This window comes from Chlamydotis macqueenii, chromosome 2, assembly GCF_036417535.1.
Source record: "Chlamydotis macqueenii isolate bChlMac1 chromosome 2, bChlMac1.mat, whole genome shotgun sequence".
Taxonomy (NCBI): Eukaryota; Metazoa; Chordata; class Aves; order Otidiformes; family Otididae; genus Chlamydotis; species Chlamydotis macqueenii.
The window spans coordinates 101,306,292-101,319,385 of NC_141557.1; the positions used below are offsets into that span (position 1 = coordinate 101,306,292).

The 13,094-nt window shown below is 35.1% G+C and overlaps 1 protein-coding gene across 4 annotated transcripts in view; it reads right to left on the minus strand.

Annotated features, from left to right (window-relative positions):
• The window catches only part of ZNF407 (zinc finger protein 407), a 345,968-nt gene that overhangs the window by 87,732 nt on the left and 245,142 nt on the right, over positions 1-13,094 (minus strand). For all 4 annotated transcript variants that reach the window (XM_086740544.1, XM_086740543.1, XM_086740546.1 and 1 more), the window contains one exon: positions 12,352-12,530. In XM_086740544.1, coding sequence (XP_086596670.1) covers positions 12,352-12,530 — 179 coding nt within the window. The remainder of the gene's footprint in view (positions 1-12,351; positions 12,531-13,094) is intronic.

Consider the following 13,094-nt stretch of genomic DNA (forward strand, 5'->3'; position numbering starts at 1 on the left):
CATTAGAATTATGTCTGCTTATATGTAATTCATGGAAATTTTTAATTAAAATATATGTTAGATAAGATCGCCTTTCCAAAACACTTCAGACTTCTTAAAAACTACCACAATATCTTAGGATACATATTCTAATAATTCTCCAAATATGGAATCTAGTAGTAAATCCTTGAACAACACTGGTAAGTGCTAATATAGGTCTATTTACATACAGAAATTATTGAAAAATGAGGACTATAATTTGGCTCCATTCATCCTATAAAGCCAAAGTCTACTAGAAACTATCTTTTCCCTAATTTTAAATCTGTTTTCATGTTTCTTTCTAACAATGCAGGTGGAGCATTGGCATATGGGCAACAATTACTTTCTCCTGGAAATAAGAGATAGTACCTGAAATACTGATGTAAATTAGTAAAATCTATCAAAAATTACAGAGATTAATGATCCACCAATATTTAGACATGTATGCCCAGTGAAGTCAGTAGGAGGTACACAACAGTATTTGGAGAAACAAGGAACTGCTTTGAGAAATGTAATGTAATGCTATGCTATGTTATTCTAACGAAAGCTAAATTCAAATGCGCTAAAAGCTTTATCGATATCAACTTTACATTTTAAATTGAACTACAATTTTACATTTGCCATTTCTTTCTGTAACATCTGTACTTCTACATTAGCCAAGAAAGAGATCTGTTTCTGCCAATCAGCATCAGAAGCAATCAGATTGCAAATTCTACAATGATTTTCTTTAAAAAATATTGGCAAAAATAACTTTAATCAGCTTAGTTTACCTATTATTGGTAACATGAAGGGATCTGCACTTATTTTGAAAATCCTAGTTAGGCAAAGAAAGAAAAAAAAAGAAGAGGCTGTGAGTTTAAGCAAAGACAAAACCTACAAGCTGATAAAACTTTAAAAACTGTAGAAATTTCAAATATGCCTAAAAGTGTCCCATATCACAATGGAGATATCAGATTAAAGCATTACTTTTGCATATTGCACAGCAGACCCACCACAGAAAGCAGGCTTTGCCATTACAAAGTGGATGAACGTTAGGTCGTGAGCTGCTTGTGCACCTACACAGCCACCTATGGAAACTTGCTTCATGCTTGAGTCTGAATTACCTCAATGTCCTGGTTCTGGCTAGAATAGAGCTAATTTTCACCCAAGCTGGGAGGGGAACTGGAGCTGGTGGCCCACGGGCATTTTGTGGTGCTGGCAGGCACTGCTATGTGAGGACCCCAGATTTTTCACAATGGCTCCTCCTTTGTAATTTTACCTTACTCATATATTCTAAAAACTATTGAAACAATTTTTCTAAGTGTACAATTGATTGTTTAATAACCTCTGACTTCAAATTCTTCAAAACTAGTTCTCAATTTCAGATATATATGCTGAATCTAAAATCAATGTTAAACTGAAAATGTTTTCCTAAAAACTTCTGATGTCTCTTGAGATAACTAGCTAATCAGGGCTTTACCTTTTTTGTGCTATCAAAAGATGCTTTCATTTTATGTTTCCTCTACATACTGTTATTTCAAAGCAGATAAATTCTTTTAAATCTTCTATAAACTGTGTTCTGAGAACTGTTATCTGCTATTACTTCCTAGACTTTGAATAAGACGTACCATTTTGGCAAGGTATAAAAGAGGTAGGGACATAGCTTAGCGTGTAATATGGTAGTTATCTTAATGCCTTTTTTGTAAGTACATTATATATTAGATTCCCAAACACTATATAGCAACCAACTCTTTCCTTTTGCTACAGTAGAATGACCACTAACGAAAAACTCTCCCAGCAACAATAATCTAAGTTTCTGAAATGTTATTTTAGCTGGGTTTGTGACAAACAGTAACTGATCTTCTTAAAATATCTGAGAAGTCCTCTTAACTACACTGTAGAAGCCTGTCCAGCAACTTTGCCTCTGGATGTCGGACCTCCTGTACTTCTCACACCAAAGCCACCAGAAGCGCACCCATTGAAACCAGCAGTGCCTTTAATCGAGTCATGTGGAGAATGAACCAGTGATTTGTATTATCTGAAGCCCAAAGTTTTCATTAATGGTCAGGTTCCTATGCAATTTATATGAAAATTGCACTCATTTTAAGGTCCCTTTTTACTATCAGAGAATATTACATGAAAATCATCCTGTAATGACTCAAAGAATGAAAACATCTGTGTTAAATCTGCAGTGGTTTCTTTAGTACAAACCATTTCTTTGACATTAGATATTGATGAGCATGCACTCTTTCCAATAAATGCAAGACCTGCATAAAATATCTTAAATTCAGAAGATGTACTTTCTATCTTCCCATTTAGAAAAAGGGATTCCCCGCTAACTGGTCTGCTGGGAGTTAAGAGATATGATATCTGCCTCCATGCTTTTTTGACATGATACAAGAATTATAGACAGTCGGCATGCGATGTATTTATATGAGATATAGTTTCATATTACGCTCTTATATGTTCACCAAGAAAGTGAAGCAATCTTTCTTCTGTGAGACTTCTACCTATCTTAATTTCCTTTAGTGCAAACAGTTATAGACAAGCTCCTCTTTGAACTGATAATTTTTTAGAGGTCATTCAGCCCATAATTTCAGGTCCTAGTCACTATCCTGATGGTCCTTCTTAGGAAATTGGACCCAGTGGGAACGTTTTTTCCTTCTGCTTAGTCTATGGGTCAGCATTTTCCTTCCCTTGTACTTCTTAATTCCCTTAAGTGGCAATTATTTAAGGCACAGTTAGAGAAGGTGCAATCTACATTCATCCAATAAAACCTAAATATTAAAAAGGACAGAAAAATCCAGCATGGTTACTAAGGATATATGGGAGAGCATTTAGCATATGAAAGGTACCAAAGATCTGGTAAATGAAAAGATGGGAAAAATTATGAAGAACTGTTGGAAGTAAAATAGAAATTAGAAGTACAAAAGAAGAGGTGTATCAGACAGACAAGGCATCCTACTTACAAAAGGTCAAGATCCAAGATGGCACATCAAGAAATTAATGGAAAGTCACTGCAGCATACATTGGATCAATGAAAGCAAACAAAAAGAAAGCCCAAAAGAAATTTTAAAAATCAGCATGGAATGCCAATGATTTGTGATTCATTGGAGCAATTATTGCTGAGGGCTTTTCTCCTCACTCATGACCCGAAGTAGTAAAGCACTGAGCCCGCAACTAATACTTGATTCAATCCTTTCATACCTAACATTACCCACATTGGTTTCAATACTTTTCTGATCCTGGGATTATTTGTTATTACTTGTGCCATTTTGTGTAGTAACCAAATTTTGTGTAACAAGCAAATAATTCTTTTGTGTATTTTTTTTTTAAATTGAAAATTCAGACAATGACTTGCAAGAAAATCAAAGCAGATTTACAAATACTAATCATTTAAGTTATTTATCTAGACTACACTCTTTCAGTGCAGGTTTTTGAGAAGTTGGTAGCATCTCACAGGAAGAGAAAATTTAAAGAGAAAATAATGTACAGTCAGAGTGAAAGAGGCCAAGAGGTGGTGGCATTAGGTAGGCAAAATATACTCTGCTATGTGGTTATACTGAAATACAGTGCCCCCAGGTCTTGGAGGTACTGTTAGTTCAAGTCTCCACGTAATGAAATAATTTGTTGATAACTGGGATGCCACTTTCTCATAATATTATTTATATTTATTTATTGATATTTAATATCTATATTTTCATACAAACCAAACATACAAAACCTATTTATATTATAGTGATAAAAATTAAAACATATAATATAAATATATTTTATACAATATGTATTGTAAAATATTTATACTTTATATATGATATACAATAAATTTCACAATTCATTTTAAATCAACATTTTTATATTCTTCAAGTTGCATCTTACAATTTATATTTACTTTAATTAAAAAAAATATATTATATTTCTTAGGACTCCAGCAGAACTTCCCTGGATGATACACTAAGAGATCTACTCTTCGAAGAGCTGCTTCTAATAGGAAAGTGATTTAAATGCTCAGAGTATAGGACAATCTCCACATAAAGATATCCTGAATTACTACTAGGCACTATACACCTTTATTTTTAATTCCGTCTGTAAGGTTCATTTCTTTTCTTTGTTTGTTTGAAAAGTTTTCTTGATGACTCTGATATCCTTTTTTTTGGTGATTTTTCTCAGAATTTTAATATGTTGATATTTGAATACTAATATTTCCTTTTATTATTTATATTTACCACATGCTATTATGCATATATGTTTTCTAGCAGAATTAAATATTTTTGTCTTTCTAGATGGCTATTGTGTCTTAAGGGCTTTCTTTTTCTTCTGTACTTCAATATTTCAGCCTTGCTTTAAAAGTTTTATGTTAGGATATCCTATTTTTAGCACGAAGTAGGCAATAATATGTCTCATTCTTCATGAAGGATATTTTATCTATTAGTGTAATGAAGTAGTAGCTTGGAGTAAGATCACATCCTTTTCATCGGTGAACCTCACATCCTTGCAGAGGCAACAGTCTTTGTGAACCCTAGCAGAGATCCGGCATGTGCTACCAACATAACACAAGGAATTTGCAAAGTAGGTGCCCGTCCGAGGGTGTTTTGAGGGCAGATACAGGTGGGCATCAGGGCTCAACAGAAAATTTCAGAACTGCTGAGGGTTTCTGTATCGGCCAGTGTGGCACAGCCCCCTTCCAGGTCAGCCAAATGGTTCCCTGCCTTGGAAACCAGAATGCCACAGGGAGGAAGGACAGGAAAGCAAAAAATTAGTCACCCTGTGACAAGCTCGGATAGTTCTTCAGAAAGGAAGGATGACAACTATAGGAAATCCCCAGAGCAGTGGGCCGTGGACAGAAAGGTACTGAACAGAATGCAGGATTGTGACTGGGAATGCCATCGGTGCTACACACAATATGAAAACCACTGGTATGATGGTCCTGCAGCCAGCTATCCGACGGAAAAATGGTGCACAACATGACAGACATTATACCTCTACTGATAAGCGGTATTAAGGGGTGTTTCAGACCTTGGTCTAGGCAATATTTTCCTTTTCCTTTAAAACTATATTCTGAACATTTTTTCCTTAGCGAAATTCATGGCCTTCGCTCTTATCTGACGATACGATCCACTTACAGAGTATAACCAATATTAATAGTGATGGGTTTTGCATATTAGATGATGTAATATTTGCATCAAAATATTTCAACACCTGCTTTCATGTCACTCAGCAGCAAAATATGCAGACTATTCAGAAAAAAGCTACTAAGGGACCATGAAAAGAGTCCCTATGCTCTTCAACAGCAGCAGCAAAAGCTACATAACAGAAAAAAAAAAGAAAAAATAATTTTATTACCTCTTTTTTTTTTTTCTAGTTTACTTGGAAAGAACCAACTTCACAGTCATGACCACCCAGAAAAAGATACTGGCTTTGGAAGCTCTACTAGCCATACAAAGCCTTCTAATAGAACACAGTTAGAAAAATAATCAAATGACTTAGGTTTTAGCTTTTATTAAAATGTAGATTATTTTTTTCCTGAAACACAATAATATGTAATCTACATAGGTTATAAGGAACTTAGCTTTCTCCTTTACAAACAGAAAATCATTTATACTAGGTTTTTATTTCAAGCACACACTAAAATTATTATTCTTCACAAAAGAGGAAAGGGAGTGTCTGCCAATCAACATGACATGCTATTGAAAGACTGGCACTAATAGCTATGACAAGAGCAAACCTGTTTGAAGCAGAGCTGCTTCTGTCTTTTTTTTTTTTTTTTAGTATACCAGCCATCAAAAATAATGTTTTATCTGACTAGAAACGGAGCAATATTCCTCTACTGTAAAAGCTTCTACCTGATTTGCCTATATCTAGCAATGACAGATTTTTAATGTTGTTTCAAATTACAGCATTTAAAATATTTTATTTAAACAGTGATAAAGACTAAGAACATAATTATTCCAAGAAAAAAGTTAAGTATGCTTGCAAACAAAACCACGTATCCCTTCTTTGGAGGCTTTACTTAAGGTATGAATTACAAGTTTGCACAGGTACTCAACTGACTTGTATTTCCATTATTTCATTGATAAATAGCATTCACTGGTTTTATATTTTTGCAGTTTGATGAATTCAAAGAGTACAAGAGTAAAGAGGTTTTTATTATTTCATTTTTCCTATTTTTTTTCCAAGTTTGTTTTTTCTACTAAAGAGTCAGAAGACACAAAACAAAGGACAAGAAAAAAAAAGGAAAAATTTAAAAGTAGAAAAGCACAAGGATACTAGTATAATTGCTACATTATCAGGTTATGGGTGTCCAATTCACATTCTGAATAAGTCTGCAGTTTCCACTTGGTAATACAGTTGTACCTTGATAAAATCACATAATAGATCACACCATAACTTTTAGCAATCAATTTTTTCTCTTAATAATTTGATAAATGTAGCTGTCAAGTGGGATAAAGATCACAATTTTATTTGGGATTAACTATTTGAACTTTCAGAATTCCATTCATGAATATTGCAACTGTTACCACTGATAGGATCACAATTTTGTCCCTTGTTGATGATGTAATCATGTGGCGGGTTGCTAGTACAGCCTTGTTTCTCAAAAGCTAAAGAAACCAAAAGGGAAATGCGGAGAGCACAGCCTTTTGAAAAGTGCACTTTTAAAAGTTTGTAAAAATGTTTTTCAAACATGCATAAAAGAGACCTTGTGGTAAACATTTCTCATTTTCACTGCTCTCTGGAATAAACTAAAAGATCCCTTAACTCTGTTCTCCTAATTTAAAAAAGAAAAGGGCAGGACGTAGGCCCAGCTTAGTGAACAGACGGTTAATTGAACTGTCTTTTAACGGATTTCAGATCTCAGGGGCCAGTAACACAGTAAGGGAACTGACAACCAAAAGAGCCGAATTTCATAAGGATTCTTCAAACACCTTAAATAAATAAATAAATAAATAAATACATGTTCCAATATATTTTATTAAGGATTTAATGATATACCAGAAAGAAACTTATTTTAGGCAAGCATATCTCTACTCAGGCACAGGTACTTCAGCCTCCAAGAGAGCAAAAAAGCACAGATAATGGGAACGTCATCTCTATGAGAAAGAACGCTTTAGGGGACTTAAGCGTCTCCTCAAGTATCCCTTTGCTATCACTTTTTTAAGCACTTTAGATTCACAAACACAACCCTAACCAACAGGCTGCAGATTAACACTGTTTTAACATTTAAGAGCAGAAAGGACTATTAGATAACAGTCTGACTTCTGGTACATCAAAGCCCCTTTAATTGCACCTAATTAGCTTTGCAGTGAACCCAGCAACCTTGGGCCCTCCGAAAACCTATCTTCCAGAAACACATCCAGTCTTCTCAAGGCTCAAAGGAGTGCAACAGGGACAATTTCTTCTGCTAGCTGCTTCCAGAGCTCAATAGACCTCATATTTAAGTGTTTGCACCTTGTTTCTCATTTCAATTTGTCTGACTGCGCTTTCAGTAACTGATTTTTCTTAGGCTTTTCTCAGCTAGATTAAGAGTAGCTCATGTCTGGTATTTTCTCCCTGTGAAGCAACTCATACACTATAATCAAGTACCTATCTATCATTTTGGTCATGAATTATGTAACTCTTCATGAACACTAAGCATTCAATCACCACGTAGGCAGCCAACTGCCAAAACACGATCGTCACGATCTTTGTTCTGTGGATGCCCAACCCCAGAGGCACCTATAATTTTCATGGAAGCACAGGCACACAAAGCTGTACTTCCAAGCATTCCCCAAAACACATCTGTGCAGCGAGAGGAAGCGGCTCAGCCTTTTAGTTCTCATAGGATCCATAAGAGTAAGTGATCCTCCACTCCTACTCACAGGGCCTAGGGTGTCAGACTCTCTCAGAGGATGCTGGGGAACTGGAGTCCTTTGTAAGCATAGTATCAGTTTCAAAGAAAAAAACAGACTTAACAAAGAGTACAATGAATTGATCTGCTTTCCCTGTTTTGTTTTTGTTTTTTTTTTTTTAAATAAAAGACTTCCAAGAAAGATTTTCTATGATTACTAATTCTAAATTAAGTTAAACATCTCCAAATTTTCTACTCAATGTCTTCAGCAGTTTCCTAATCACACAGTTCACTGTTGTGAAGCCATTTTCAAGCAAAACGTTTGTGACTCGAAGTACATAAGCATTGCACCTCTTTTGCACACGGGGATACTCGGACAGAGAGCAAGCCCACTATATCAGTTGCTATATAAAATTGGGTTATTCTCATTTCCTAGAGTAGGGATCATTCTTGGAGATCATGTTGACTTTTAACAGTGTGGCACAGAAACAATGATACAGAAAAATTCAGTATCACTGCATGACTTTCAATATGATCACAAAAAAAAAAATAGTAAGCAAACTGCTTCTCATCTCTCTAAAGAACTTTTTGCCTTACGGCCAGTTTAGTATTCACGGAAGACTGCTACGGACACAGTGAGATGCCATGGTCTCTGCAACTATTGGAATAACAGTGATGTGAAGCCATAGATATTAGCCTTTTGGATACAAATAATGCATCATAATAGTATCATAATGTCTATAAGACAAGAGCTCCTAGATGATGAACATTTAGTTTGAATTGAAATTATTACTACCAAGTGATACTGCTCCAAAGCAGAGAAAGCACTGAGAAAAAAGACCTGGACTATTGATCCCTCTCAAGTTCCAGCACGGGCATGGGCCCTTTCCCTGTCCCGCTTGCCATAGCATCCAGGCTCAGTTCAACTCAGTATTGAGATGTTGCATCAGTTGGAAGAAAAAAACATATCCAAGACTCTTGGAAATGTAAGGCATACAAGAATCAACTCAAATATTTCTTCAGCTTACTTTCAGACTCTCCATACAGACAAGTCCACAGTGAGCAACTCAGAAAAATTTTATCAATAATCTCATTTTTAAAAAAAATCACTAGAATGATAGTCATCAACATATGACAATTCACTCACTCACTGTATTAATTTTCCATTTGTAATGAGAAATTTTCAGATTTGCACATTGATAACAAGAATAATATGAATAGCTTCCTTTGGAACCAAATTTCCATGACTAAAACATTAACTGCAGGATTCCTGAGCTTGTTAGTAAGCCCACTTCTTTTTAGAAGAGGTATAAAATCTATCCATGTCTTGAATGCAATTTTTAAAAGAAAATAAATAAATACTGTGGATAATCAACAATCACTGAATTTCTGGCTTATTTAAAAACAAAATTTTAATTTCAGCACAGACTTGGAGAAAATGGGTCAGAGAATATCAAGAAACAGGCGTAAAGCTCCTACAGAACAACATACATTGACATTTTGAAAACAGATTTAAGGATTTGTATTAAAATTAGAGGTTAAATGCATAAATTGGTATTTGAAGTGTAATCTAGTAAATTCAATCCATCATTTTATGTGCAGGTGCATCCATCTCTTTGTTGGTTTGTGTGCATTAAAGGCCTGCTGTTCAAAGGTAGTACATTTTAAAAGTTAAAGAGAAAAGTATTCTCTAGATTGTTATTCTTTTAAAATATATAATGGTACTGCATAAAGTTTATAAGGAATATAGTTGTATAGTTAAATATCTCCCTGTATTACAGAGCCTATAGCAAAAAGGGGAAAGAAGGAATGCAGACCTGATTTTGTGGCATTGCCATATATCAATTCCTCACATTATACAGGATTTCAAAGATGCAGAACAGAAAGTGCTGTCACCTATCAATTACAGTATCATCCTTACTCATGGAGAAGCTAATTTGTTCTGCCTTCCACCTTCCACAGCCTCTCCCTTAGAAAGGCAGCTTCTTCAAGCTCCTTACTGCCACTGACTCCACAAAACAGTATAGTAGTTGCCAAAGAAAGCTAAACAGAAATTAGCATAAGAGCATTATATTATAAAAAGAATTAACTTTGAATTAGAAATCCAACTGATAATCTTAATTTCACAGATGAGAAACAGACTTGATTTTCACTCCCAGCCACACCCTAAAGGTTCCCCACAGCTCCATTTTTGGTGGGTTGTGGTGAAAGATTTTCTGACTGGTCCCAGGAAGTGGCTAGAGATGGTGTCCATCTCCTTGCCACTGATGAGACTTATTCTGTTTCTATTCTGCTCAAAGAAGCAAAAGGCTTGTCTTTCCCATTACAAAGCAATATTAGAACACAAAAGACAGACAAATATGTTGAAGTTAAAAAAATCGATCTTGCACGACACTTTCATATTCCTATCATCCTAAAGGGTTCTATGTTGTGTTGTGGATTCTCTGTGAGTGCAGCCAATGACCAATAAGTAATCAGTAACTGTGAACCAGACACAGAACAAATCTTATTTTGATAAGGGATGTTAGCCAGGGCACGGGAGTTATCCCCTCATTCCTCTGAAAATCTTCTCTAAAACCTTTAACTCTCAGATGTCCAGCAGTCAGAAACAGATTGAAAAGAAGAAATGAAAAACTCTTTAATTTAACTCTGACGTGAATGCACAATTATCACCGAGGTCCCACTTTAACAGTGTTTCTTCCTGAAATGAAAATACTGTATCACCCTTTTGGCGATGGGATTACGCAAATGCTATTTCAAGACTTTTGTTGTATACAAATTCTGGGCTAGCCTGGCAATAATTAGCTGACAACCAGTTCTTGCCAGTACTAATATGTTTGTACAGTACCGTGTTTAGTGCAAGGGGATTTCTACTGCATAAGAATGAACATATAGAAAATAGGTATCGTTAGTATTGAACACATTGATGACAGTTTTCCTACGTTGCCAGATAAGCAAGTTGAATAGTTTTAACCACAGCATGCTGCAAGAAACAATTAATTTATCTAGATAGAGTCTTGAACGAGTAATGTGAAAACTTACACAGATTTTGTAATTCTGAAAAAATGTTAGTGATTCTATGAGTGTGATACCTCTCTGTGTTATGTCTGTATATCCGTCTACTGAAAGCATTTTAATTTCGGATATTATTTTAAGTGGGATTATTCTAGTAAAAATCCAACAGTGTCTGAATTCAAGTTCTAAGTTGAATATTCATTCACTTTAGTGAGAACTATGGTGAAATGTGATCAGTTTTCTGACCTATTTTGAAATTGGTATTCCGCCAACTGGCATTTTGTTTGCACATCCAGATATTATCCACCATATGCTGACATGACATGATGATTGGTTCCAAAATGAAGTGGAATACTTGGCAAATAGAAATATATGGTACAAATAATACACCGCCTCTAGTCAGGAAAGCAAGCAGTCATTTTGAGAAGACTGAGAGGTTTTAAAATACCTTGAATGTACACACTGCACAGCGCTGAATGAAACCTCTCTAGGTCACATTTTTTTACAGGTATGAGGGTCTCTAAAATTATGAGATCAATTCCTTACAGAAGAAGATTCAAACCTGACACAGCAGTATTAATAGAACTACTTCAATGGAAGATTAATTTGCATCTTAGGGAGAATTTGGCCCACATAGCTTCTTCCTCCTCTGGATTCCCTAACTTTTTCTTCTTGCCATCTGTTCTTTTTTCCCACTGCTCTGACTTGTCTTCCCATCCAGTGATGTCTAAGTTATCTACCTCTCCCGAGTTAAGATCACATATCATTCAAGCTCCAACCTAATTTTGTATTATTTCTCCTAACCTCCTGCCATTGAACTCTTATTTTTCTCCTAACTTGATTCTCCCTTTACGCTTGCTTTTTATCCTGAACTCCAGAATCCTTAAAAAAAAAAATAAAACAAAACAAAAAAAACCTTATTGTTAAGCAGGAAATATTCCAACTTTGTTCATTTAATTCCTGATTCCAAAGCAATGTTTTTGTTTTGTATTCCTCCAGTGACTACCATGTGTGTGCATAACATAAAGCCTCAAAACATACATGTAAGTTACTGATCAATCTCTGCTGTTCTATCTTTTAACGCTGAATGCTGTCTGCTTTTCTTTTGTAATGAAATCTAAGAATTTTTGAAGTGGTACATTAATTTGTCACTGTATTTCCAAAAGAATTTTGGTTTTTATGTTCTTGGGGGAACAGAGTGGGCTGAGGGACTTATTACAAATGTTCAAAAATATCTCTCTATAAAAGTTCAACTAGATTTCAAAACTAGGCATCTAAATAGCACACACTTCCAATCTTTATGTGTTGAACTGCAAGCTTGGCTTGTGAAACATGAATGGACTTCATAACCTTCACCCCCTTGTGAAAACTTGAAGATGACTAAGCCCATTTCAAAATCATGTTCTCCAGAATAAATTATAACAACATAACAGCTAGCTTTCTCATTGTAATCATTTAAGCACACTCATGTAGAAAAAAGAAAATTCTGTAAGCAAAGGGAAGAATGACCTTACCAGCATGCAAGTATGCCAGATCAGGATTTTCAATGTCTGGGTGCAGCTCTTTCAAGTGGTTACGAAACTCCACAGGGATATTGGTCCCATAGTCACATTTAGGACAGTTATACATTTTTACTCCTTCATGCTTTCCGGTATGTAAGATATGTTTACGGATATTTTCAGCACAGTTAGACCTAAAAAGCAAGTAAAAAAAGAAATACGTTATGTAGTAATTTATTCCCTACTAGTTGTTCAAATAAAACCTATCATTATAACAGAAAATGAGTAGTCATTACTAATTTATCACTATCTGCCCAATTTGTGCATCCTCTTAGGCTCTGTATAAATGTTGTCCCTTGCATGAAGGCTCCCAAAGCTGTTTCAGGTTGACTGAACAACAAATCTGAACCAGAAGCATTTAATTTTTTTTTTTTTTACAATTAACAACTGTAAAAATTACAATTAAACAATTTTTTTACATTTGCAAAAGTGTTACATTTCTAACTTTTATTGATGGTAGTCAGTGATGGACAGAAATTAAGCAAAGGCTTTAACTTAGCAAAACTGAAATGCACAGGTACCTATAACATTCCCAAAAGAGCTCACATGAACCTTTCCTACACAGATTCCAAGAAGTTGCTGTAAGTGATTTTTGTAAGGATGTTCCACCAACTCTCAACTCACCTTATGAACTGTTCATAGAAATTACAATTGAGTTGTTCAAGTTTATACCTTTTTTGAAAGTACACATAGATTCT